The 27479-nt window shown below is 56.9% G+C and overlaps 1 protein-coding gene across 5 annotated transcripts in view; it reads left to right on the top strand.

The window, feature by feature from the left end:
• Positions 1-27479, top strand: part of NEK6 (NIMA related kinase 6) — an 86385-nt gene that overhangs the window by 54254 nt on the left and 4652 nt on the right. For all 5 annotated transcript variants that reach the window (XM_039239067.1, XM_039239068.1, XM_039239065.1 and 2 more), the window contains 5 exons: positions 4015-4125; positions 8393-8501; positions 8800-8907; positions 19019-19113; positions 27039-27152. In XM_039239067.1, coding sequence (XP_039094998.1) covers positions 4015-4125; positions 8393-8501; positions 8800-8907; positions 19019-19113; positions 27039-27152 — 537 coding nt within the window. The remainder of the gene's footprint in view (positions 1-4014; positions 4126-8392; positions 8502-8799; positions 8908-19018; positions 19114-27038; positions 27153-27479) is intronic.

The raw sequence follows: 27479 nt of genomic DNA, 5'->3' as shown, positions 1-27479 counted from the left end.
GGTATCTCTGTGTGGTTTTGATTTGTATTTCCCTGATGAGGAGGGATGCTGAGCATCGTTTCATGTGTCTCTTGGCCATCTGGATGTCCTCTTTGGAGAAGCGTCTGTTCATATCTTCTGCCCATTTCTTCACTGGATTGTTTTCGGGTGTGGAGTTTGGTGAGTTCCTTACAGATTTTGGATACTAGCCCTTTATCTGATATGTCATTTGCAACTATCTTTTCCCATTCCATCGGTTGCCTACTAGCTTTATGGATTGTTTCTTTTGCTGTGCAGAAGCTTTTAATCTTGATGAGGTCCCAATAGTTCATTTTTGCTCTTGATTCCCTTGCCTTTGGGGATGTGTCAAGTAAGATTTTGCTGTGGTGGAGGTCAAGGAGGTTGTTTCCTGCTTTCTCCTCTAGGGTTTTGATGGTTTCCTGTCTCACGTTCAGGTCCTTTATCCATTTTGAGTTTATTTTTGTGTATGGTGTGAGAAAATGATCTAGTTTCATTCTTCTGCATGTTGCTGTCCAGTTCTCCAAGCACCATCTGTTAAAGAGACTGTCTTTTTTCCATTGGATACTCTTTCCTGCTTTGTCGAAGATTAGTTGGCTGTACATTCTGGGGTCCAATTCTGAGTTCTCTATTCTATTCCATTGGTCTGTGTGTCTGTTTTTGTGCCATACCATATTGTCTTGATGATGACAGCTTTGTAGTAGAGGCTAAAGGCTGGGATGGTGATGCCTCCCGTTTTGGTTTTCTTCTTCAATATTACTTTGGCTATGCGGGGTCTTTTGTGGTTCCATGCAAATTTTAGGATAGTTTGTTCTAGTTTTGAGAAGAATGCTCGTACAATTTTGATTGGGACTGCGTTGAATGTGTAGATTGCTTTGGGTAGTAATAACATTTTAACTATATTTATTTTTCTGATCCATGAGCATGGAATGTTTTTCCGTTTCTTTGTGCCTTCTTCAGTTTCCTTCATAAGTTTTCTATAGTTTTCATCATACGGATCTCTTATATCTTTGGTTTGGTTTATTCCTAGGTATTTTATGGTTTTTGTGTAATTGTGAATGGGATCAGTTTCTTGATTTCTTTTTCTGTTGCTTCATTGTTGGTGTATAAAAATGCAACCGATTTCTGTACATTGACTTTGTATCCTGCAACTTTGCTGAATTCATGAATCAACTCTAGTAGACTTCTGATGGAGTCTGTCGGGTTTTCTATGTAGAGTATCATGTCATCTGCGAAAAGTGAAAGTTTGACTTCTTCTTTGCCAATTCTGATGCCTTTTATTTCCTTTTGTTGTCTGATGGCTGATGCTAGGGCTTCCAGCACTATGTTAAACAACAGTGGTGAGGGTGGACATCCCTGTCGTGTTCCCGATCTCAGGGGGGGAAAGCTCTCAGTTTTTCCCCATTGAGGATGATGTTAGCTGAGGGCTTCTCATAGATGGCTTTTATCATGTTTAAGTAAGTTCCTTCCATCTCGACTTTCTCGAGGGTCTTTATTAAGAAGGATGCTGTATTTTGTCAAATGCTTTTTCTGCATCTGTTGACAGGATCATATGGTTTTTATCTTTTCTTTTGTTAATGTGCTGTATCTTTGGAGCACTTCCTACATTCTTGGCCCAGGTGTGTCCCCTTTAAGACACACCTGGGCTCCCCAACGGGCTGCAGGCTGAGAAGGGAATTCTGGGTGGACAGTGGCCCTCGGTCACTGGACCAAGTTCTGGGCTCGGCTTTGTTCTCTGGAGTCAGTCCCTTCCCTCTCCAGGCCACGGGGATTCCCCCCAGCTGACCTCTGGGGTCCCTTTTTGACCTGATCTGTGCCTTTGTGGCCTAGAGGAGTATATGAGGGAGCCCTCACATCACCTGCCCTTCTCAGGCCTGCCCTGGAGCTGGGAGAGAGGCCTCCCCCTCCCCTCCCCCCTTCCCACCCCAGGAGCCAGCACCTCAAGGTTAACACCCCCCCCTTGACTGAAGCTTTCACTCTCACCCAAACCCCCTCCAGTTTTTCCAAGTCATTCGAAAAACCGTGATGCCTAGTCTGCTGATGACCTTGGTGGGCATCAGGGAGGGATCCTTGACCTTCCAGGAGGTGTCCCTGGGAGGATGTATGGTTCCCCGGGGAGGGGAACGAGGTGGCGAGGTGAGCTCCAAGAGCGAAGTGAAAGAACAGGGGACTGTCATTTATAATAATAACAGCGCTAGCACTTCATAAGGTGCATTCATGACTCTAAAGCATTTTCAACCTGATTGAGTGCCAGCATTCCATTCGCTTTGATACTTTTTTTGTAAATGAAAAGTATCAGCTGATGTGATGGCCAGTGTTAGCTCCAGGAAGACCTCAAAACAGAATCTGGGTAAAGGTGATTTTTTTAAAAAATTCTGGTCACTACCTGTTTATTTCTTTTGCTCATTTTTCTTTTTTGTTTTTTAATAGTTTATTGTCAAGTTGGTTTCCATATAACTCCCAGTGCTCATCCCCACAAGTGCCCTCCTCCATGCCCATCACCCCCCTTCCCCTCCCCCCTCCCCCAATCAGCCCTCAGTTTGTTCTCGGCATTCAAGAATCTCTCATGGTTTGCCTCCCTCCCTCTCCCCCACTATTTTTCCCCTTCTCTTCCCCCATGCTCCTCTGTTAAGAGGACAGATACCATATGTTTGCACATATAGGAGGATTAGGAGGACCTTAACGGAGGGCCATGCAGGTAAAGGTGATTTTTGACAAAGCCACCATAGCAATTCAGTGCATGAAGGAAAGACTCTCAATCCAGGTGCTAGGAAAACTGGCCATCCGAAGGGACAGAAGTGAGCCTTGACCACTACCTCACACTGCACATAAAAATTTATTTGAAACGGATCATAGGCCTAAATGTAGAGGCTAAGACTATATGCTGGCTAAGGAGGGGAGGCCCAGGGGCGGGCCCAGAGCAGGGGGCCTGAGGCCTGGGACGGGCGGTGGGCATCAGGGTGGAGTGGGGTCAAGGGAAGGGCAGACACATGGCCAATGACAGAGGCCACCTGTGGCTCCCGGGGCTCTGACTGACGGGTGCCCGCGCATCCAGACCCGCCTTGGGAAAAGAATTAATGGCAGATAGCAGAGCCATGTGATGTCTACCAAGGTCCCTCTCGTTTTAGAATCCAAAGACAGGTGTAAGTCGGCACACAGCACAGTGCACGTCCGTCTCACAGCAACTTCCACGTCTTCTAGAAAATGTGTGCTCCAGTGGCCTCTGCTTGTCTGCTGACGGCCGCCCCCGTTCACTTGGCCGACCAAGCCCTGGCAGAATACTTGCGTCCCTTCTGCTTTCCCAGACTCTGGGATCATTTGGTGGAAACAGTCAGTTTGAGTTATAAAAAGTTGCCAAGGTCTGTCCCCTCTCAGCCGGGGGGGGCTGGCTTCCAGCTGGTGGGGCGCTGTCCTGTCTGGGAAGCACATGGGCCATGGTGGTCAGGCCAGAGCTTTGGCTTGGAGCAGAGCACTCAGAGCGGCTCTCACGCCAGGAACTGTTGGTTTTTTGTTTTTTTTTCCCCCAAGATTTCACGAAGATGTGTCAAATTGAGAGGAGGGAGGGAGAAGGGAGATGGGCACACATGGGAGTGCCAGCACAGGCCTGCTGAGCACAGCAATAGGGCGGTGGGGGCCTGGTCCTACCGTTGAGGGTCACAGGTGGTGAGGAAGACGAGGAGGATCCTGTCCACAGGTGTCCATAGAGTCTCAGGTCCGGGCAGTCACCAGGTTAGATTGTGTTAGGGGTCTCGGCACCTCTAATGCTCACTACTGCTCATCAGTACATTATGCCCATTGTACAGATGGGGAAACTGAGACTCAGAGATGCAGAGGGCATTTCCAGTGTTGCCTAGGTCTGCCTGACTCCCAAGTACAGGCCTTTCCCCCAAGACACTCCCCTCTGTAGCAAGGCCAGGGCCCTGCTAATGAGGACCTGCCGTGAGCCAGCATGGGGCAGGCACTGGGCTAGACTGGCCCTCATTGGTTCTGCCTCCCCCTCTTTCTCTCTTTGGACAGCAACTAAACCATCCCAACATCATCAAGTATCTGGACTCGTTTATTGAGGACAACGAGCTGAACATTGTGTTGGAGCTGGCCGATGCCGGTGACCTTTCGCAGATGATCAAGGTGAGTGAGCCTGGCAGGCAGGCTGGCTCCGGGGGCCGGACGGACACAGGGAGCCCCGGATCTAGCGGCCCCTCAGCCTGGAGTCTCTGCTGCTGTGGCATCGGGTGGAGGCTGTCCACCAGGGCCACTCAGCCTCCCTTGCCATGCCCCATAGGCCTCAGCCGTGGCCCGGAGGGTGCCCACATGGGCTCTATCCCCATTTTCTAGGATGGGGGAGAGGGTCAACCATGGACAAAAAGCACGCCTCTGACTGCCCCCACTGCCCCAGCCTGCCCATAGGTGGCCTCATGGAAGGGACAGGGACAGAACCCCGTGTTAGGTCAGACCCCAGCTCACAGAATCTGGGAAAATGTGTTGTGTGTCCCAACTTTCCAACAGGAAAACCGAGCCCAGAAAGGCTAAGAGACTTAGCCAAGGACACGCAGTAACGCAGGTGATAGCACCATGCCTGTGTGGTGCTGCTCTCTGTTTCCTAGCCTGGGGCCCTTCACACATCAGCACCCAGATGATCTCCGAGGGGCCCCTCCAGCGCTGGAGGGACACCTTCACTCCCGTGCAGTGGCTGAGGCCGGGGCTCTCTGACAGGTTGAGTGACTTGCCAGGTCTGGCTCTTGCTCTGCGTCCCGTGGCAGCCCCCACACTGCTCTGCCCCACCCCTGCCCCTCCTCCTGAGGCCCAAGATCAGGCCCACCGAGAGCCTGGCTCAGGAGCCATTGCAACTCCATCGCTGCAGCACCTACTGTAAGCCACAACCACACTGAGCACACATATCACTAGGTGCACACTGTCCTCAGAGAGTAGAGCTCAGAGAGGTTTAGTCGCCTGCCTGAGGCTACACAGCCTCTCAGTGGGACCCCTGAGCCCAAGCCCTCAGCCCCGCTCCCTGCTCCTCGAGGCCCTCACTCCCCTGCTGGTTTGACCAGTCTGCAGACTGTCCGCCTTGGGCCCCCACCGCCTCCTTCCTCAAGCCCAGTCCGGCTGCTTCTGAGTGAGGCCAGCGACACCAGAGCCCCCACCTTGTTCCCAGCAACACTTGCAGACAGGGCCAGACATGGATTCCCTGCCTTTCCCACCAGGCGCTAGGGATTGAGCAATTGCTCAGTGCTTGCTCTTCTGAAATCTGGCTCCTAGGAATTCGGGTGTCGTTGGGAAGCGGCATTACTTGAGCTGTTATCACCTGCTTTTATATTTTCGTTGACATATTAATGTGTTTGCAGGGATGTTAATCTCCACACAGATCCCTGGTGGGAACAGATGTGCTCTATCATGTCTTGGTTCTTCCTTCTCTCCCCCACCCCCACCCACCCAGTGTTTCTCCTTCACGTGTCATTCTCTTGCTGAACACGCACGCATCCAGCACCCACTGTGTGCCAAGACCTAGGTGTGGGTGCTGCCCTCAGGGAGCTTGCTTTCTAATAGGAGGGCAGACCCATAAACCGTCACAAGTCCATGTGAGCAAGCCAAGTTCAGGACCTGGGGAAGCCAGGGAAGTCTTCCCGGAGGAGATGACCTGATACGGGGGTCTGGTGGCAGAACAGCTTGCAAGAGCCCAGTGGGATGAGCAGTCCAGGGTCCACAAAGCACTGGGTGAGGTGGAGGCAGGGGGTGTAGGAGGAGGTGAGGCAGTCAGGTCACCCAGGGCCTCACTGTCTGGGCCCAGGATTCGCGGCCTTGCCCCAAGGTCAGCCAAGGAGCTTCCCAGGACTCATGGTGGGGAGTAGACATGATCCGCATGGTGTTCTGGAAGAAAGACTAGATGCCCAGAAGGTGGGGTGGGGGGTGGGAGTGGAGTCAGTGGACAGGAGCGGAGGGGAGACAGAGGAAGGGCCTGTGGCCAGGGTGCTGCACCCTGAAGCCCCTGCAGACCCCGGGCTCCTTGCAGTCTCTCAGTCTGCAGAGCGGGGCTGGAGTCAAACGGGGGTGGGCGACTGGGCCACTCAGACCCCTGCCCCACAAAGCTCGGTTTCCATCTTTATCCTGGGGGTACGTGAGGGACTGCGGGGGTCTGCGGGGCTGGGCGCAGGCTCCTTCTGGGTGAAAGAGAGGAGGGAGGCACGTGGGTGTCCAGCAACTCGTGCCTGGCCTGGAGGGTGGGGCGCCCCTCCCCAGCTGCCCTCCCCTTCTCCCTGGCCTCCTCGGGGTCCACACCAGCCCAGAGATCAAGTTGGTCCCTTACCCGCTAGGTTTCTGGGGGCCAGTATCCTGGTTTCCAGGCCTCATCTCAGGAGCCCTCCTGACCTGACACGGTGCCTCCTCTCCCTGGGTCACGGGGCCCTCCCTCCTGCCCGTTCCTATTCCCTCTGCTCCAGCACCCGGCCCTTCCCCGTCAGGGCCCTGCCTGGGTGTTATCCCCAGCAAGCGGGAGAGGCCCCTGCTAGACCCTCCTCCTTGGCGGGGGCGGGGGGCGGGTTCCTATGCCTCAGTTTCCCTGTCTGTAATACACTCTTCACAATGCCGGGGGCTCAGTTTCCCTCAGTGGCCTTTCCCACTCTCTGGTTGCCTCTGGGTACTGAGGGGACCTGGGGACCTTGCTGGGGCCCCAGTCTGGGGCTGCACCATAGTCAACCCACTGGGCTATTCTGAAGGCTGCTGGCCAGTAGGCCTGCGTCCCAAGGGCCCGCAGCCTCAGGCCAAGCAGCGCCACCACCGCCACAGGGCAACGTTATTTTTGACGGACAGTGAAGCTGAGAGTTGCCGCCACCCCAGAACCCACCAGAGACTCTGCGCCTTCCCGCTAAATGTCACACGGCGCTTACAGGACGTGACATTTAGAAAATCACCATTTGCAGCCGAGCTTAAAAGCTGTAATGAGGATTAACCAACATCACAGCGTAAATAACGCTGCAGCCCAGCCTACTATGGAGACCTGGGGTAGCCTGGAGGGTAGTGGGGTCTTGTGCCAGCGGTCTGTGCTGGGGGCCTGGGCAGCTCACCATGAGGCCCCTCTCCCAGAACAGCCTCGGGAGAGCCTTATGGGGCTTTACTGCCAGGCCAGGGGCTTTTGGCTATGACTGTCCCATTGTTGGAGGTGCCCAGATCCAGTCCCAGCTCTGGCACTTCAGCTGTGTGACCTGGGGCAAGTTCCTAAACCTCTCTGAGCTCAGTCCCTCATCTGGTGGTTACTGGTGTCATTCAGAGTTAATTAGGGTTAAGAGTGTAGCTGTGGGAGGCTGGGGTCAAGGTGTGCCTGCCCCTTACCAGCTGCTGTGTGGCCCTTGGTTTCCTCCTGTGTAAGATGGGTGCAGTCACCCCTGCCGAGGGCCCAGCACAGTGGCTGCACCAGGCAGGTGCTCCGCAGATTTGGCCCAGGTCTCATCTTCCACGCACACACCCTTCCCTGGGCCAGGAGTGTGTCCTGGGGCGGCCACTATCTCCCCTGCACCAGAGCGGCGGCCCGAACAAATGGGCCCATGGCTTTGCCTCTGGTGCTTTGGAAAAGATGGTTCTGGAGCAAAACGCCTCTGAATGAAAACCCAGTACTCAGGTTAGCGGTGTGTGTGAGTCATTGCCCCCCGCACCCCTCCCCCCCAGGCCTGACTCACAGGAGACTCCCTGGAGGGATGTGGATGAGGACCTGGTCCATTTACTCCTCCTGGGACCTTTGGTTGCCTACAGCTCACTCAGTGCAGCTTGGGTGGTATTTTGGATTTGGTTTTGTTTTCTGGAGCATTAAATATATTTTTTCAAGCAATGAAGTAGATTAATGCCTGTTGAGACTGTGGCGGGGGAGGGTGGTCTATTCAAGAATGTCCGGCTGTTTCCTTGCTGCACTGAGATTTGCCAGTTCCCAGGGGCAGGGCAGCTGGGATTACCCCCCAAGTATCAGGTACCCCCATTCTGGGCTAAGCTGGGGCTGGGGGCAGAGAGAGTCCATGGCAGTCCACTCTGGCAAGGAGCTTCCCCTTGAGGCTGTGGGAGGAGATGGGCATGTGGCTAGAAAATGCCAGAAAAAGTGTGATTGGGAGAAGCCTTGAAGATGCGGTCTGGGCATCCTTTTCGCAAAGTCCTCCAGGACCTTTGCTCTGGGCCTCCACCCTCAGGGAGGTCAGTGCTGAGTGGGGACAGACAGGTGGCCACTGAGGGCCATTCGGGGCTGGAGCACACGGGAACGCCGCACCCTCTGTTCCAGAGGTATTGTTTGTTCGGCAGCCTGACCACCCACCCCGTGCCAGGTGCCAGCTAGCGCTGGGGACAGGACAGGGGCACTGCCCCATGGTCACCTCCCTTGTGGCCCGTCACCCAAGCCTGTCTGTCTTCCCCACTGCAGTACTTTAAGAAGCAGAAGCGGCTCATCCCCGAGAGGACAGTTTGGAAGTACTTTGCACAGCTATGCAGCGCCGTGGAGCACATGCACTCTCGCCGGGTGATGCACCGAGGTATGCGCCCGCCAGAGCCAGCAGGGGGCTGGGCACCCCTGGGGCCCAGAAGGCAGCGTTCCCTGCTCTGGGGAGAATGCTTTGGGGACATCCGTGAGGAAGTCGGACCATTTTGTACTCCCCAGACAGGTGGGTGTCGAGCATCTTGCCGGGGCAGTCCAAGAGTCCAGCCCAGGGCCTCACCCGTGCCCATTCTCTGATCTCCCGAGGACACGCAAGATGCTCAACGCTGTGGGTCCTGCCCTCCCCTCCCCCCACTTCCCACCCTCATGCCAGCTGCCTTCTCCTTCCTTTGTAGACATCAAGCCTGCCAACGTGTTCATCACGGCCACGGGCGTCGTGAAGCTTGGTGACCTTGGCCTGGGCCGCTTCTTCAGCTCTGAGACCACTGCAGCCCACTCCCTAGGTAAGGAGGCCCGTGCACACATCCTGGCAGTGGCTGCTGGTCCTGGGCGACCCTGTGTGGGCGACCCTGTGAGTGGTGCGAATGTTCACCCCACGGGGCCTTTGGTCCATGAATGCAGGAAAATGCCTACCCGAGCCCCAATCTCTATTAGCCTCTTCACCACAGTGACCCAGAGCGCGGTAAACCGAGAGGCCTTGGAGGGGGCTCCCCTGCACCTCACGCTGCCTCACGCCCCTTCCAGGAAAGGATGGCGGAGCCTGTTTGATGCAGCTCTGTGGTCGTACAGGGTGGCCGTCCCGTCTTTCTCGTCGCCGTGTCGTGTTCCGGCGCATGGGTGGACTGCTCAGTCCAGTCCTCCTGGGAGGAGGGGAAGGACACTGGGGCTCTTTCAGGTTTTGGCTCTTACACAGCAGTTTTGAAGCTGCAGAGTCCAGATTCCCAGGTTCTCACCCAGCAGGAGGTGACATTGTAACTGGATGTGAAGGGTGAAGGGGAGCTGGTGGGGCAAGGAGCGGGGGACGGGTGAGCCAGAGAGTGGGGTGCGCGGGGGTGCCTAAGTGTCAAGCTTGGTGGGCCATGGGGAGCACCTGAGGGCTGGACTCGGGGATACACCTGGGCCTGTGAGGGTTTCGGGTTCCATGAAGCGATGCCCAGTTCAGCATCCATATACTGGGTGTGTGACTGGGTATGAAATGTTGGAGGATGAGCAGTTTTTATTTGATTAGAACATTAGACCTCTCTGCTTTAAGAAACCAGAGGAGTCCCCAGTGGAACATAGATGCGGGGTCCCCTGTGCGTTACAGCAGGGCATATCAGCATTTGACCAGGGCTGGGTGGAAGGATCCAGAGCTGCTCCCACAGAGCCCGTCCCTGCCTCCTGGAGGTGGCGTTTGCCGGAGAAGGCGCCCCAGAGGCTTACCCACCCGTGTGAAGGCTGACCGCCCCCCGCCCCCCTGGAGACCACTGTTCTCCGTGGTCTCTGCCCCCGTTCGCGGCCCCAGCCCGTGTGTCCCCCACCCTCTCCCTGAGTGCCTGCGGCATGCCGTGAGTACAGACAGCAGCTTCTGGTGACGGCGAGGTGCTCTCTGGAAAACACACGTTCCTGGTGGAAACTGTCACTATTCATATAGGTCCCAACTGCTTAGAGGCTCTTGGGGTGAAGCACACAATCAGGAGAAATGCACGAATTGGAGATCGGCAGCTCTGAGCTGGTCCTAGAGTGAGAGAGTGTGTGTATACGTGTCTGAGTGTGAGCGCGTGTGTCTGTGTGGGAGTAAGTGTGCACATGCGAGCGTGAGCGTGTCTGAATGTGGGGGGGGGGTGGGGTTTAAAAGGACATCCTCTGCGTTTATGACACTTTACTCACACCTCCAGTAGCTGTGAGGGTCCGTAGGCTCCTTCCTTTGTGCGAACGAGGGATCTGGAACCCAGGAGCCTGAGGGATCCTCCTGAGTCACATAGCGGCAGAACCAGGACTCGAACACCTGCCTCTCCTGCGGAGCCCGCACTTCCTCCAGAAGAGCAAGGCTGGGCCATGGGAGGTGTGCTGGCTCTTTCTCCAGCGCCCCCCCCTTGCCCGCCTGCCATGCCCAGAGGCAGCCGTGTCTTCCCTGGTCCCCTCACACCCTTTCTTAGGAAAGTCAGTGCTTGGGTGAGTTTGGGACTGTTTACCTCTCTGCTTTAAGAGCTTCAAAAGCCAGACATTCAAGGGCAACTGTCAAAGAGAAGAGTTAAAGCCGCTGCCTCTGTCCCCTGTCAGTCAGGTCCCTCCTCTTGGTCCCTCCACCAAGGAGACTGTGCGCTCGTCAGAGCCGGTTAAGATCACATCATTAGGAATGGGCAGAAATACGGGCTTGTCCGACAGGGTGAGTGTATCGACTCGGACTGGTGCACTTATTATATTAATGAGAAGAAATTGGAACTGGGGAAAAGGCTGCTCGCTAGGCCGGGCTCTTTTCGAAGCCTCCGAGCCGCGACCGGGCCAAGTGGTGGGTGGGAGGAGCCCTCCTGGGGTCCTGTGCCTGTGTGTCCAGGGGACGCCAAAGTCCTGCCCCCAGGAAGACTCTCGGAACCAAGGCCGGGACTCCACCACAGGACAGCACAGAGCTAAACCCAGGGCCCGAAGTCCCCCCGACATTGGAGAAAGGGCCCCTTGCCAGTGAGGGTCTGCAAACAGCTAAGTCTCCTGCACACACTTGGTAGGGCAAGAGATTGGACTAATTGCCATCGCGTTGTGACTCGGAGAGGACTCGGGGTCAGGACTTCTTCACACCCGGCGCGTGGGCATGAATTATGTATCCACCATCCCTGCGCACCTACTACGTGGGGATGCCCCGTTGCCCTGACAACCACCTCCTCTTCTGAGGCTGCTGACCCCCTGGCAAGGCTTATGCAAATCCCATCCCCTCCTGCCTCTCCCTCCCGCAGGCCCCTCCCCGCCTCTGTATTTGCTAACACGAGGCTGGCATGAAAGGGCATTAGTCATGCCATGGCCAGGCTGACAGGTGCGGTACCCAGCGGTGGCAGAGCGGCTGCCTCGGTGTCAGGAATAGGAGCCGTAATTAGAGTGCGGAACAGAATGAGCGTCAGACGAATTACCAGGCAGCAGATCATATTTGTCAGGAAGGATTGCATACATAAAAATTAAGTGACAGTACACGCCGGCGTAATGAAAGAAAAATGAAAGATTTGCCTATACACAGCTCACAAGCTACAAGCAAGTGTCTCGCTCCGAGCAACGGCAGCAGCTGCAAGACAAATTGTAGGGCTGGGAGAGCAGGCCCTGCTTGTTCGGCAGCAGTGACAGGGCGGCCGCAGGCTGGAATTGGGGGTGGGCGGGGAGGCAGCCTGTGCCCCAGGCCCATTCCGGGCCTCACGCCACCCTCTCCGGGTCCGGGAAACCGGTCCGACCGGGGGCAGCCCCCGCAGGTCCAGCGGTCAGGGCACGCTGGCTTTCCCAGGCTGTCAAACGCTGGCCTGACCACAGGGCGTAACTTACTTCCTTCTCCCTTCCCCCGGCCGACCGCCCTGGCCCAGGCCTGGGTGCTGGGGACCAGATTCTGCAGCTTTCTCTCTTCTCAGGAGGCCCCCAGACGCAGCCAGTCCCAGGGGGCGTGGCAAGGGGGCAGGCGGAAGCGGCTCCTGAGGGCCCCTGTCTCTAACTGGGCCCTGACCAACCCCAGGATCCACTGGGGGCCGGGGGCTGCAGCAGATCCTCCCAGGGCTGCCCATTACTGACCTCATCAGAGGCGTGAGTTAACGAAGACAAGGCTCAAAAGATGTTTGAAACATGTTTTGCTTTTTAAAAAGTCATCCCAACGAGGTTTAGTATCTCCACTTGACAGATGAGGAAACTGAGGCACAGAGGGAGGGGGGGGGTGCTACCACATCCCTGTAGTCACCTGGCCCTCAGGGACTAGAGCTCCTCTCCAGGCACATCCACAGCATCCTGGGAAGTGGGTGTGAGTCCTGATGAGCTCTCTGGGTGCCCAGCCACTGACGGGAGAAGCACGTCTGCCCTCCCAGAGGGGCTGCCGGGACCTGGAGGCTTGTTCTGGGCTGCAGGGAGGGAGGATGGGCCTCCTGTCCTTGCCACCCGGGCAGTCCTGTGAGCGCACTCACGCTTGGCACCGGGTGGGCCCCGGGGAACATCTGCTCAGTGGGTGCAGGGACCTCACAGCCAAGCATCCCTGGGGACCCCACAGCGGGGGCACAGAGCACGGTGCAGGTGCGTTCCCTGGGCCGCCTCCTGCCCATCCCGGCAGGCCAGACGCTTGGGAATAAGTGGTTCAGACAACCTGCTTCAGCAGGCACATCCGGTTCCTGAAGCCGGCACATCCGGTTTGTGAGCGCTGACCTGGGGGAGGTCCTGGGAGATCACACCCGGCCACCTGGCTTGTCCGCCACACCCTGACGTTTCTCAGGGCACACACTGTTCCTAGATGAGCTGACGCCCCAGAGGGAAGGAGAGGGTCTCATGAGGTCCGCACAGGAAGAGCCCTGACTGGGAGGTGACCTGCAGCTCGCCTGTTTGTGGGCTTTGTCTGTGCCCAGCCGCTCACCAGGAACGCATTAAGGGCCATCGTGCTGCAGCCTCCCTGGGGGTGGGGCCGTCCCAGCCGGTTAACAGAGGAGGAAGCCCAGGTGCCGCCAGGTGAGCACGTTTGCAGTGCACTGCGGGGTGCTCCCGCCAGAGCCTGAGGCACGGCCGAAACCCCCCCGCCCCCCCCCCAGGCCGTCCTGGGTGAGCCCCTCACACCTGGAGAATGTAGGTGCTGCACAGAGCGCAGGGAGGTGCGCCCGGGTCTTCACATCTGCTAGAGGACCTCGGCGTGCGAACTCGAAACAGGCAGGTATTTGTATAGATGTCAACAATCTGTAATTAAGTCAGCACGGGGAAGGGGCGCGGCTTCTCCTGAAGGCTGCGTGTGGCCCAGCATAGGGCTGGCTGCTGGTTTAAGGACGCGACAACCCGCGGTGACACAGGTGACTCTGGTAGGGTGTGTGTGTCCATGTCCATGTCTGAAGGTCCATTGTTGAAGGGGAGCAGGGACAGTCTGGAGAGGCCTTGAATGCCAGGCTGAGGACCTGGCCTTTCTCCCTTGAGGGAGGAGAAGCTAGTCGGGCATGGGGGTGCTTCCCCGCCCCCACTCCCCCATCCCCCCCCACTCCCCCATCCCCCCACCCCCGCCTTGGGGCAGAGGAAGGGTGGGAATGCGCAGGACAGGCAGAGCTAACCCAGTCCTTGGGTGGAGGGGAGGGGAGCACCCTCAGGAAATGGAGGCCTGGTTTGATGTTGCGGGTGGGGAGGGAGTTTCACAGGTCACAGTGAGATGGAAATTTGGTTCACAGGGGCCCAGCCCAGAGGAGCCAGCCACCACTTGGGCTCCGGAATCTGGTCTTCCCTCCCTCCTTTGTTCTTCCCCCACTTGCTCGCTTGCTGGCTCTATCGCTTTGCCCGCTCCCCAGGCCTCCTGGCTGCAGTCTACCTCTCCCTCCTGGGGCCTCCCAGACCCCTTCTACCTGCACATGTGGGGTCAGTTGTACTGTCCCCATTTTCCAGAGAGGGAAGCTAAGGCTTCAAAGGGTGGAGCAGAGGCCTCCGGGGACCCTTGAGTACAACCCTTCTGTCGCACCAGTGGGGAAACTGAGGGTGAGAGAAAGCATTTCAGTTCTCTCCTGCTGAGGGGTTGAACTCCTGCCACCCCGAGTCCATGCGAGCCCCACCTCTGCCCCCAGGTCTGCACACGGGGTCCCAGCCCCCAGTCACACCTGGCAGGTGGGTGTCGGGCAGGGACCCCCATTTCTCCAGCCGTTTTCAAAACTGCCCAGTGGGGAAGAAGTGCAGCCGACAGACGCCAGTCTCTCCTTCAAGTGAAATCTTTGCCTTTTTCATATCTAATGAACACGTTTCAAACACGGCGAGCATCTCCAGACGCAGCAAAGTTTGTTTTGACAGGAGCGGTGCGTCTCTGGGATGCGGCCCCTTTAATCAGCCTGCGCTTTGAGGTCCCACGTCCTCCTCTGATATCCACCTGTTTTGAAATCCGGGAGTTCTAGGCAAAGACACGGGGAAGGTCGGGGGTTTGTTAGGCTCCTGTTTCCTACGCCAGCTCCATCCCCCGCTGCGAGGAGTGAGGGTGGGGGCTGGCTGGGAACTGGTGGGGCTGGGGGTCCGATGGGGAGGCTGCTGGAAGGGGGTTTGGACCCGCGAGTCTGTGCTGCCGCTTTGCTGGCAGTAACCAGGGGCCCCTGGGGCAGGACTGGGGGCCCAGCCGGTTGAGGCCTTCAAGGCCCCTCCTCTTGTCAGCTTCTCCCAGCCTTCCCCAGAGTCACCGCTTCCCTGGGGCTTGGGGAAACATCCTCCAGGGCCAGCCACAAGCTTGGAATTTCTTTGAAGTGTCTCATTTTATCTTTAAAACTCATGCAAGTTGTGCATTATGCTTCGTAACGTTTGAGTATCTGTTGTCAGTATAGAAAGTGGGTCTTACAGACTTATTCCCGGGAAAAGCTGACAAAACAGGAAGAGGTGCTGTGTTCATCCCAGCACAAGCTGAGCACCCTGACTTTAAGGCTCACAGGTGGGGGTCAAGCAAACCGGAGAATCTGGGTGGGGGCACCAGCGGGACAGGCCAGATTTCCCTGTGTTAATGCTTCATAAGCTCCTTTGCTCCGCAGGTGTCTCAGCACCTGAAAGCGTGACAGTGGGGGAGGCTTTGCCCAGCCCCCCAGACTGTGACATGTGTCAGCATCTCCTGGGAACTAGGGAGAGATGCCGTGTCCTGAGCGCCAGCCCCGGAGATTCTGACCCCACAGGTCTGGGGGTGAGCCGGGGTCCACGTTCTTAACAGGCTTCTGCAAGTGATTCAGCTGCAGCTCCTGGTCACTCCAGCCTCTCCCTGTGTCCTTCTGGGCACTTTTGGGGACTGGAAACTCACTACTTCTTGATGGGCCCATCCCTGGGAGGGCCCAGCACAACATCAAGGCTCAGTTAACGCTGCATGCAGAAGGACAGATGAACGACTGGATCGATGGACAGATGAACAGACGATAGACGGATGGATAGATAAGCAGACAGTAGATGGGTGATTATGGGTGGGGGGTGGATGGATGGATAGATGGATAGACAGGAAGATGGATAGAATGTGCAGCACTAGCATCTTAGAAGAAAGTCCACGTTACATCTGGGTGTTTGCCTTTCCCCTGCACTGTGGAAACGGGCAAAAGCAGAAAGAGCCATGGAGAGATTGAAGGTTGGGTACAAAATGGAGGAGGAGGGGTAGTGATGCTCCCTGACCTTTCTTTCCCCATGTTCCCCAAGGCCTTCGCCACAGGCAGGCCTGAGGAGGGATTCGGAGCCCCAGCAGAGGGAGAAAGTGGTGGCAGAAAAGAGGGACAACCCAAAAGCCCAGGCCTCATGGAGCAGCCAGCTCTCCCTGGCCGGGGGAGGGGCAGCTTACCTGGACGGCATGTGCAAAGGCACAGAGGTGAACTGAAGAGCACGTGGGGCTGGGTGGCAGTGTGAGGGTCTCAAGCAGGGGCTAGGCACTCAAAGTCTTCTCTTTTAGGTGGGCCTGGCCACTCTTCAGGGCATCTGTCCCAAGTGCCTCCTGTGGAGGCCCAGGTGGGTCTAAAATGAGCAGAGGACAAGACTGAGGGTGGCGAGAGGCGTCGGGGCCAGCCTGCGCTGCCAGCCCCGAGGGCTGGGGCCAGGGGTAGGGCTGAAACGTAGCCAGCAGTGGATGCTGCTGTTCCTCGCCGAGGATGGGGCCTCTGACCTCCTTCCACGTTCACTAACAGTCTGGTCTGAGAGCTGTGTGGATTCAATCCTGTGGTTTTGATGTGATAAGTCATCCATTTCATACTTGCCCGTTCATTTTGCTCCCTCGTGACCAGAATATACAAGAGGTTGCTACTTGCACTTGCGGTTTGTTTATAGAGTCCCACATGGATTCATATGTTGACTGACTGCTCTTTCTGCTGAATAGCAATTGGCCTGCTGATTTCAGCCAGGAAGTATGCATATAGGATGGCATCTCTCCTATGTATTTAAGTAATGGCTGCTGCCCTTCTTGAGAACTATTGCCATCGAAGGGTGGTTGGTGTCCACATAGAGCAACAATCAGGTAGTTCCTCTCGGGCAGTACATTAAGTAGATAGTGCATTAGGCTGCAAGAAAAAGGTGTAAATGGTGATAACATGTGGACAGATTCATGGGCTCTGTGAGTAGGTGCTTAGGAGATGCTCCGCGGGACCCGGTCCTGCACAGGGCACCTGGACCCTTTGGTTAACAAGGTCCTGCCCCAGGGAGCTCGAGTCCGGAACAGGGCTTCCTAGCACCATTCACAGCTGTGGTATTTCCTCATCCGGCTCTGATGAGATGAGAACCACTAGAAGGTAATCAAGTTTTCAAACAGCTAAACTTTCCAATGTAAAGGACCGTCCTTGAGTGTGAGATTATGAGTTCTTCCACTTATTCTAGGTTTACACTGTCTTCTCTTTTCATAATAATAGTGACACTAAATGGTAGTTAGGGTTTTGTACTCTTTTTTTTTAAATTTTTAACGTTTATTTATTTATTTTTGAGAGAGAGAAATAGAGCATGAGCAGGGGAGGGGCAGAGAGAGCAGGAGACACAGAATCCGAAGCAGGCTCCAGGCTCTGAGCTGTCAGCACAGAGCCCGACGCGGGGCCTGAAGCCACAAACCATGAGATCATGACCTGAGCTGAAGTCGGATGCTTAACCGACTGACCTACCTAGGAGCCCCGTGGTTTTGTAGTCTTAAAACACCCTTACTTGGCAAAGTCAAAGTTGCCCCAAGATGTCTTTGGCCCATGAATTTCTGAAGGATGGGCCCCTGCTTTGGGGCACCTGTTGTTTTTCCGTCTCATGGAAAGGCCTGTCCTCCCCCAGGGTGCTGCGTGTTTTGTGATACAGGACATCCTTCCATCGCAGGTCACAAGCCACATGTCGGGCTCAGCCTCTGCTGAGCTGGATTCCGCCTCCTAACGCAGACTCCGGCTGGAGCAGCGATGGCCACCATCACATCCATATGGCATCTCCCGGCCAGTGGAAGTGTTCTCTGTGTAGCAGCTTTTAAAGTCTGATCGTAAAGCATCCAGGACAGTCATCCTCTAAATGGACTGCGATCACAGTCTCAGACCACACATCTGGGCCCCTCCTCAGCCCTGCCAAAGCCACCCCTCTGCTATAGTTTGCTTGTCTCTGGTAATGGGGAGCTTACCTCCTCTCAGGAAACCCTCTCATCTTTGTACAGTTCCACATCATCAAGAATGTGTCCCCTCTGCTTTTTGACTGAGTTGTCACATATAAACACATCCTGTTCTTGATAGAAATGGGATCAGGTAGCGCGTGCCCTTCTGTGCCTGGCAGCTCTCACTCAACTCCGTGTCTGTAGGACCCATTGGTTTTGTGGCTCTTGTTTGTTGGTGTTTATTAGTCCATTGTGTGAATAGGCCCCGTCAGCAATTTTCCGTTCTGCTGCTGATGGGCTTTTGTTTCTGGTTTCTGGCTACTATGAATGAAGCCACTTTGCACATTCTTGATCATGTCTCTTGATGGACAGAGCACTCATTTTTCTTCGACATTGACCTGGTTAGGTTATGCTGTCAGCAGTATTTTCAGCTGTGGTGGATGGTTTTCCAAGGTGGGTGTACCATTTTTTTGTCCCCTTCGGCAACATGTGAGGGTTCTAGTTCCCCACATCATCAAGCTTGGCTTATATCAGTCTTTTTAACTTTAACCATTCAGGTGGGTGGGCGGTGGTAATTCGCTGTGCTTTTAATCTGTGTTGCCCTGATGAGTAATGAGAAAACTTTTGACTCATGTGCTTTTTGGCCACTTGGAAATTTTCTTTTGTGAGGTACCCTTTCAAGTCTTCTGCTAACTTGGGAGAGGGGCTTGTTTGAAGTCCATTTTATCAGTTTTGTCTTTTATGATTACTGTCTTTTCTGTCCTCGGTTTGATTTCAGACATCTTGGCCAACCCCAAGTCTCGACATGCCATTTGGTGCCAGCCAAGGGTGGTGTGGGTTTGAAGCATAGTCCCGCTGCTTTTCTGAGCCTCCATTTCCCCATCTGTAAAGCCTCTTTGGGGGACTGTTAGGAAAAGGAATGAGCAAACACATGTGATGCACTTGGTCAGGGTTGATAGGTGTTTTGTTTGTTTTTGTTTTTTTGTTTCTTCCCACTGTTGAGAAATCTGGACTCTTCTAGGATGCAGGCACTCACCTTAAAGGACATTTGATCAGTTGCTTCCCAGAGCCCGGCCCCCACATCCCACTCCCCTGGGCCCTTGGCAGAAACACTATCCTCAGCTGCCCAGCCCCCAGTCGGATTCTCAGGTCTGGGGAGGCCCCTGTCCACAGGGGCGTTAGTGCCCTACCCAGTATGGGAGCTCCAGTCTGGTCCAGCCGTCTCCTCTGACTGAGCGGGGATTAGGCAGAAAGTGAGAGAGTGAGAGAGGGCCGCCCAGGTGCCCAGGGAGACTGAAGCTGGGTCTCTGCCCAGCCTCCACGCCTTCCCTTCCCCCCACGTCCTTCCCTGCACAGAGCATAAGCACCCACCCCGCTTCCCTCTTCCTGTGTTACAGTGGGGACACCGTACTACATGTCACCAGAGAGGATCCACGAGAACGGCTACAACTTCAAGTCTGACATCTGGTCTCTGGGCTGTTTGCTGTATGAGGTGAGTGTCTGGCTCACAGCTCAGCGGCATTCGGTGAGGTATGCAGACCCAGCTGGGGCAGGGCGCTCCCCCACTGGCTCAAGGTGGGAACCCAGGGATGTGTGATGCCCACCTGTGGCTTGGGCATCATCTGGGTCCTGTCCTTCACCCCGCTCGGCCCGTTGTCTGCCTGATAAACAACGCTAGGCTGGAGGAGATTGTTCGATGTGTGGCTAGTGGCAAACTGGGTTCCATGTCATCCTCAGGCAGCTCAGATATGCAAAAGGAGACAGACTAGAAACAGAGTCTGCTTGTGTGATGGAGGCACAGGGAGGGGGTCTGGTAGCCCATTTCCCTGGGACCAGGGCGCTCCTGTCTGCTATTTGACATTCACCCATGCCTCGGGCTTCTAGTGGGGACAGAAGGGGTCAGCTCTGGCCCACGCTTCTGAAACACTCTTCACAGAGGGTGTCCACACTCCCAGGCCCAGCGGTATGGGCCTCACTAAAAACCACACTGTCCCCTCCCATGAAATGGTGCCACCAAATGGCCACTTCCAGATCTGGTGGCCAGGCTGAATGGAAGGACAGGAATATTTCTGAGTCTTGGCAGGCTCAGACATGAGACATGAGTAAACAGAAGCTCCCACGTGTTGTGGCCAGCTACCCTGGGGGCCAGGGAGCGCGGGCAGTTCTCAGCCATGAAGCTTTTGCAGCCGCCAATGGGAGGGTGGGGGGCTGAGCCCTCCCCTGGCTTCACGCTGGCGGCCGCACCCTCCAGCACCCTGGCCCTGGCCCCCCTCGCACTGGGCAGCCCTGGGATTCTGTGTGTCTTGCTGAGCCTGCCTCCCCGTCTGTAGAATGGGAATAGTACCCTTCCTGCACCGTCACCGTCCAGCTAAATGAAATAACAGATATGAAAAGCTTTGAAAATCCTCCAAGGGCCATGAGACCAGCAAGCACAGTTTGCTTTTAAAATTGGAACCTTGATAATTTTTCTGCTTTCCCAGAGTTGACTTGAGCATATGCGGGGTCTGGCTTAGAAGTGAGACGCTAAAGAGGCTCCTTATCACGCTGACATGGCCCACGACCGCCAGGGCAGTGATGCTCACGGTAGTGGCCGAGGGCCACCACGAGTGTGTGGGTGCCACAGAGACTGGTTTCTTGCTTCCTTGGGACTGTTGACTCTAGGAATTGACCTCAGAGTCCTTGGGTATGTACTTAAGGAAAAAGCTGCCCACCGCTGACCCACGTGGGGACCGTGGTTGCTCTTGTGGTCGGGGTCTTGGGCAGCAGGGTCCCCCCTCCCCACATTACTGACTGAGACCCTGAGGTCAAAACTGATCCTTTTGTAAGGTTGAAACTTCGCAGCAACTCAGATGGTTTTAAGAACAGACATTTTATTTTAAAGAAGTGGCCTAGTGGTTAAAGAGTGAGTCAAGTGGCATTTGTGCCCGGGATCCCCTACTCCCAGAGGTCGGCAGTGTGAGCCACCCACAGTGTCATCTTGAAGGTCTGTGGGGGAGTTGGATGCTGACAGACAGAGATGGGCAGCAGACCTGCTTTCCGGGACCCCACAGGGCATCTGTTGTGGGAGGAACTTTTTTTAATGGCCACCGAACGGGAGCGGTCAGGGCGCCGTGGTGCCCACCTGGTGGCCGGAGTGGATTGGGGAGCCCAGGGCAGTTCCCAGCCCCCTCGGGCAGAAGAGGGCTACGTTGTGTATCCTTCCCCCATCTCTGTCTCCCTCCACCACCCGGCTGCTATGGGGTTTGGGAGTCAGAGTGGTTGAGTGGGCGGGGAGGGTGACCTTGGGAAGGACAGTGGGTGCGGGAGGGAATTTGGAGGGGAATCAGCATCTCCAGCAATAAGAGAAAAGAGATGAGAGTCCGAACTCCCCTCTGCGAGGATAACAGGAAAGAAACCCACTTTTACTGGGTGTCCCACATGCCTGCACATTCATAGTAGCCCCCGGGGGCTTGTTTGCTTTGGTTTTGCCTGGACTGAATTAAAGCCAGGTGGGCAGAGCCCCAGAGCCCCAGAGAACCCCTGGTACTGGCATCTGTCTCTCAGGATGAGTCATGACTTCGGGGTCTCTCCAGCCAGCTTTCCAAGTACAGCCTCTTCCTCAGGGGAACACCGTGGCCACCAGGGCTGAGGCCAGTGACAAGCCAAACCTGCCCTCCCCGGGCTCCGTGTGCTCCTGCATCCACAGCCCTGTGCCCCTGCACCAGCCTGGCTGGGATCCGAGGAGGGGGTTCCAGCCCCTCACTAACTGGGCATCATCTGCCCGGGGGTCAGTCCTCAGGGGAGGGGCTGCCGCTCCTGGTCTCCCCAGGACCAGGCCAGGACCAGGCAGATGCCCTCTGTGTAGCAGGGGTCAGGGTGTGCGATTTTGAATCCGACTGTGTGCGCGCACGGCCACGCAGTGACTCACATGGCTGCGGTGATGTGGGTGAGAGAGTGCAAGATCCTGGCGAGGGGCCCCTTTGGACAAAGGACCTGCGTTCGGAGCTCAGCTACCCCCTTACCCCATAAGGTCCTGGGGCAAGCCAGCGTCTTCTTCCAGGAGCTTCTGTTGCCTCAGTACAAAATGGGGTCACACCCTCCCTTGCTGTGAGGCACCAACAGAGCGTGGCTCAGAGAAGGCCCTCTGGCGATGGCAGGCAGGTCACTGAAGCTCATTATCCTCCCCCTCCCCGCCCCCTCGCTGCCCAGAGCTGCTGACCCAGTGCAGGCCGATCAGTTGGCATCTACCCCACGACTGGCCATATTTCCCTTTTTGCTTTGGCCAGTGGGAAACCAGAGTGCAGCTCAGCCCCCCTTTTCCACAGAGGACTCCGCTTTGTCCCCCTGCCCTCATGGGTATCGTCCCTGGCCCAGATGGTTTGCTCCTCTTCTTTTTCCATTCCGGGTCTGGGATTTCCGTAAGCCGCTTCCTACCTCTGTGAACCCCGAGGGTCTGCAAACATTAGCAGACACGGACCAGGGTGTGGCAAGCGGCCGCACTCATCTCCCCGGGGCCAGAAGACGGCAGCTGGCTCCCGTGCTGGTGCCAAGCCTTGGACACAGAGCCGCCCTGCTCCCTGCCCGAGCCTTTGTCTCGTCTCCTGGAGGCCGTGCCTGCCCAGCCCTGCAGCACCCGGTTCCTGGTAGGCGCCTGGTCCTCTGGGTCTCCGTCCGTGGCACCTAAACGCATGTCTAACAAGGCAGCGTCCATGTTCGTGGCTCCCCGACATCAGGCTGACGCTCAGCCTGGCTGATTTATTTGCTGGCAGCGTGTGGGGCCGCGGAGGTGGCAGCCAGGGAGGGACTGTTGGCAGTGGGAAGTCAGTGAAACCAGTCAAGTCCTTCGGGCACAGGCGTCCTTGGGGACGGCGGGCACTGATCTACACCTGATGGGCCCGGGCCACCCACAGAAGAGGGCTAGCGTGGCTGATGTGGCCAGCCACGGCCAGCCCCTTGGAGGATGTCAGGCGGCAGGGGCTCTGCTGCCGGCCACCACCCCTTTCCCCACACCCCCGGCCCTGTGGGGAGCGGATGTTTTCCCAGCAGACGCAGAGGGAGATGCATCTGGGCCCAGGGCTCCGTAATTGGGAGGAAGCATCCAGCAGACACGGCTGGAGCTCCAGCCTGTGTGGTTCCCTGTGGTGGTTCCGGGAGCACCAATGCGAGGAGCCGTCACGGAGGCTCCCGCCCACACGGCCCCTCCAGACCACATCTGAGGATTCGGGTGGCTCCGGAGTGTCACACCTGACCCCGGGGAAGGGGCAGGACAGCATGGAGCCAGAGAAAGCCTGCCCGATGCGGCCTGGCCTGCCCTTCCCTGAGCCCCAGCATGGACTGATGGACTGGAAGTCTCTACAGCCCCCCCAGTCTGTGTTAGTTTCCTCTGGCTGCTGTAATAGGTTACCACAAAATTGAAAACAAAATTTTTCACTTCATGTTCTGGGGGCCAGAAATCCAGAATCCATTTCAGTGGACAACGGGCATTGGCGAGGCCAGTTCCTTCTCCAGGTTCTAGGGAGAATCCATTTCCTTGCCTTTTCCATGGAAAATGGAAAGTTTACCTGCATTCCTTGGCTCGTGACCCCTCTTCATGTTACTCTGGCGACACGTCTCCTCGTCCGTAGTCAAATCCCCCTCAGCCTCCCTCATACAAGGACACCTGTGGTTACCTTTAGGACCCACCTGGACCACCCAGGGTAACCTCCCATCTGGGGCATTTAATTCGATCACATCCGCGGACTCCCTTTTGCAGTTTAAGTGAGCACATTCACAGGCTTCAAGGATAAAGAGGCAGACATTTCTGGGGGCCTTCATTCAGCCCATTGTGCCCCCTTCCCTCCAGGCAGCCAGGTATCCACCGAGGAACTCCTGAGGTCACTTTAAGATGCTGGTGTTGACCCGTGGCCAGCGAGGAGCTGCCACAGAGCACTGGCTTGTGCCCCCCCAGGGGTGGCTGCGAACCAGGGTCTGTCTTGAAGAGGTTGCACCAGGAGAAACAGGCCAGTTGGCTCAGCAGCCAGAAGCACTGCCAGGCCATTGGAGTGAACCCAGGAAATCACCCTGGGCCAGTCCCATCCTCACTATAAGGGAGGAAACTGAGGCTCAGAGAAGTGGAGAGACTTTCTAGGGTCACACAGCAAGAAGGTGGCCAGGACGGGCACTGGTCCCCAGGCTGCCTATCAGAGCCGACCCCCCTGTGGACAGGAGCCAGGCCCTGGCCAGGCAGGACGTGCAGGCCTTCTGAGCCAACCCCGCCCTGGAGTAGACGCTGCTGGTGGGGAAAGGGACCCGGGCCTCTGCCCAGAGCCCCTGGGAGAGGAAGGACCAGGGTGTGAGGAGCCCCAAGTGACTTCAGCAGCGTCCCCTCTGCCCCGGAGATGCTGGGGCTTGGCCGTGTTAGAAGGCCCGTGGCTTTGTTTTCATTGCCCAGCACACCCCACGGAGGGGCCCAGTGGACTGCCCGGGCTCCACGGAATTGACTTATTTAACACGAGAGCTCAGCTCTGAGCATGAGCTGAAGGAGTTGGGTCATCCGGCCCCAGGATCCTTGGCAAGGGACCTTCTCACAGCAGCCTCGAGGGACCAAAACCCAGCAAGAAAGCAGCCGGGGAAACAGGCTGAGAATCAGCCACCCCTTGTACAGAATCCTGTTTGGAATCGTGGCTCGACCCGGAGAGTGGTCCGGCTGCCCTTTACCTCGTGGTGGAACAGAGCCGCAGACCACTTGGTGATGGGCCTCTGGGGGATCCTAGGTGACGAGACGGGTGTCAGAGGCCCTGACAGAGCAGGAGTCAAAGGCAGTTGCCCTCCTTCCTGTGACATCTCAGATCGCACACCAGTCCCTCCCAGCTCCCCCGGCAGGGGCGGACACCGCACTCCCCCACGTCCCCGGCCGTGTGTCAGCCCGATAACGCCAGAGAGGGACAGTTCTTCATTTGAGGAGCAGCGCTGAGAGCCATGGCTCCGGCAGCCCTGACAAGACAGCCGGGATCAGCCCCAGACGGCCATTCCTCGCCCACTGCGTCGCCCGTGCAGACGTGGGTGGTCGCCGGTGCGAAGATCTCCTCATCCGGCGTAATCGTTCTAATCCCAGCATCTCGGGCAGCCTGAGGCTCCTTCACAGCCCAGCGCCCTGATGCGTGTGGAAGGCGCATGGCCGGCAGCTGGAAGGGCGGGGTGGCGCCGCCGCCACTAGGATCTGCCTCTGTGGATGGAGAAGCCGCTGTCGTAGGGGAGGCCGGGAGGGAGGGCTTCTCTGGTGGAGCCGGAAAGGAGGGAGGGGTGCGCTGAAGGCCACCAGTTTCTGGGGGCCTTTTGGACTCCCAAATGGCAGGGTTTGTGCAAATCAGATTGGCTTGTTGAAAGGCTCAGCCAGTCTCCCAGCTCTGACACGTGGAAAGCCAGGGCCCGTGTTAGTGGACCAACATTTTAAATGTCCTTTGTACTCTGAACAGAAACACTTTCCAGGAAAATCCGTCTTAATCATCCAGCCATGACTCGCAGGGCACGCAGATCACCCCAAGTGACCGCCCTGGAGCCTCAGCTGCTCTCTGCTGTGGCAACAGATGTCCTTTTGAAGCTGCCCAATTAACCCTTCACACCCGAGGCTCTCATTTTAACTATTGGAAATGCATCACCCACGCGATGCCGTTTTGCACACTTGGTGGTAAAGCCAGCTCTCCGTCAGGCTTGCGGAGCCCACAGCGGGCAGGACCTCCATGTACGCAGCCTTCCCTGCTGAGGACCAAGGCCACTCCCCACAGCCCTCCTTGGGGGTCAGAGTCCCTGGTCATGGGAGGAAAGGTGAGGCTGGCCCTAAACGCCCACCTAAACACGCGGCGTGGCCCATGTGCCTGGGCGCACAGGTGCAGCCCCGAGCAGATGCCTGGACCTGGGTCAGAGGAAACCACAAAGTCTCCAGGTCACACTTTGCTGTTTCCCCAAAGGCTGTTTCCTTCTATAAACCCAAGGATGCTGCCTGGGGAGGCCGGCCCTGCTCTGGGGGCCACCAGACCTGTTCACCAGGGTGAACAGAGGATAGGGGGCAGACCGGGACACTAAAGTTAGTGGGCACCCATAACCCCAGCACCCATGGGCTCCTCCCTGCCCGGAGATTGTGTTTGCTGGCCTGCCCTCTGGGGCCTGAGGGCAAGTGAGGAGTCCTCAGGTAGCCCAGTGTCCCGTCGCGAAGCCAGAAGGCGGGAGCCCCTGGCCAAGGCGTCTGCGCAGAGTGGCCTTGGCAGCCCGGCTTCCCGAAGGGAACCAAGGCCAAAGGGATGGGCAGGCCCAGTTACCCGGTGCGCTTCGTTAGCAGGAGGCGCTGGGCCATCTTTTGGCGGCAGGCAACAGTGAGTGGGAGTGACAACAAGCACTTGAACCCCATCATGGATTAATCAGCAGATGGGGCGGGCGGGCACCGCACTGGGCTGCCACGTAGCTGCCTGATGGAGCCACCCCCGAAGCTCCCACGTACCCCCTTTGTGGACACCCCCCAGTAGTGCTCCGAATGATGGGGTGGGGAGTCTGGAGAAGCCTGGTAGTTCCCTGCCTGGGTGACATCCCATTGGGCTCCCGGTGCCTCAGTGCCGCCGGCCTCAGCAGGGCTGGTGGTGGCTCAGCTCCTGGCACCTCCGAGGCCAGCCATGCCTCACCACGGCCCTGCCCGTGGAGCATCCGTTTTACGGACTAAGAGACCAAAAGCCAGGCGCACAGCCGGGACTGTGGCAAGCTGTGGCTGGCTGCACCCGTTCCCCTTCCACCCTGGAGCTTCTGCGGAGCCGAGGGTCCCAGGCCCCTGCAGTCGGGCGGCCGGCGGGCAGCCTTCTTCCTCCCGCCCCTCCTCCAGGATGATGTCTGGGCATCCAGCTTCCACAGAGAACCCTGAACTCCAGGCCTTCAGGTAGCCGCTAGCGAAACAGCCAGAATGAAAACCAAAGCACCTCACTCCCCACCCTCCCAAACCCAAAATGCTAGTCCTTGGGTAATTTCCTAAATGTACTACTCAGACATCTTCCCATGGGTGTCTTTGGAATTGCTTCTTAGAAATGGAAGACAGTGCACCGGAGAGAGTCTGCTGGGTCCCCGCGAGCGGCGCCTCCTTCCCCATCTGTCGCAGGCACATGACCAAAACTCAGGCCTTGGGAGCTGAGGCGTGAGGCGGGGCGTGGTGTGCGCAGCTGGCCCCCATATCCGCTCCCCCTTCCTTGGTGCCTTTCAGGTGTTGTCACTGAAACCTTGTGCCACTTACATTGCTTATATGACAAAGATCACGCGAAAACTGCTTTCTGTTGAATCCTAGCTTCCTCGGGGTTCTGGAGACGTCCTGCCGGACAGTCGCAGCAAGGACCAGAGAAGGACCGCGCCCCAATCTTGAGTGGTCCCTTTTGTCCCTGAACCTCAGGGCTGCAAACTCATGTTTCTCACCCCCTCCCCTTGCAGATGGCCGCTCTCCAGAGCCCCTTCTATGGAGATAAAATGAATCTCTTCTCCCTCTGCCAGAAGATCGAGCAGTGTGACTACCCGCCTCTCCCCGGAGAACATTACTCTGAGAAGGTGGGTTTGCTGCCACCAGGCTCCGGGAGGGGAGGTGTTTCCACAGTGCCATGGCTGTGGGGTGGAGCTTGGGTTTACTTCGATGGGTGGAGATTTCTGGGAAAGTGACTCAGTGATGGGGAAAAGTAGCTTAATTTTACGGGAGAGGTTTCACAGACACCAGTGTGGGCCCCCAGCGGCAGTGTGTGGCCCGCCCAGGGCACAGAACCCAGCAGGAGCTGGCCCGGGGGCCCTGCTGCCACACTCCTGCCCATCTGGCTCCCAACCCTGGTGCTGGAGTGTGACGCTCACTGCTGCAGGTCCCGGAGACGGGCCCCATGTGGTGTC

This window comes from Hyaena hyaena, unplaced genomic scaffold, assembly GCF_003009895.1.
Source record: "Hyaena hyaena isolate Hyena2069 unplaced genomic scaffold, ASM300989v1 scaffold_151, whole genome shotgun sequence".
Taxonomy (NCBI): domain Eukaryota; kingdom Metazoa; phylum Chordata; class Mammalia; order Carnivora; family Hyaenidae; genus Hyaena; species Hyaena hyaena.
This window is presented reverse-complemented; position numbering and strand designations above follow the sequence as displayed.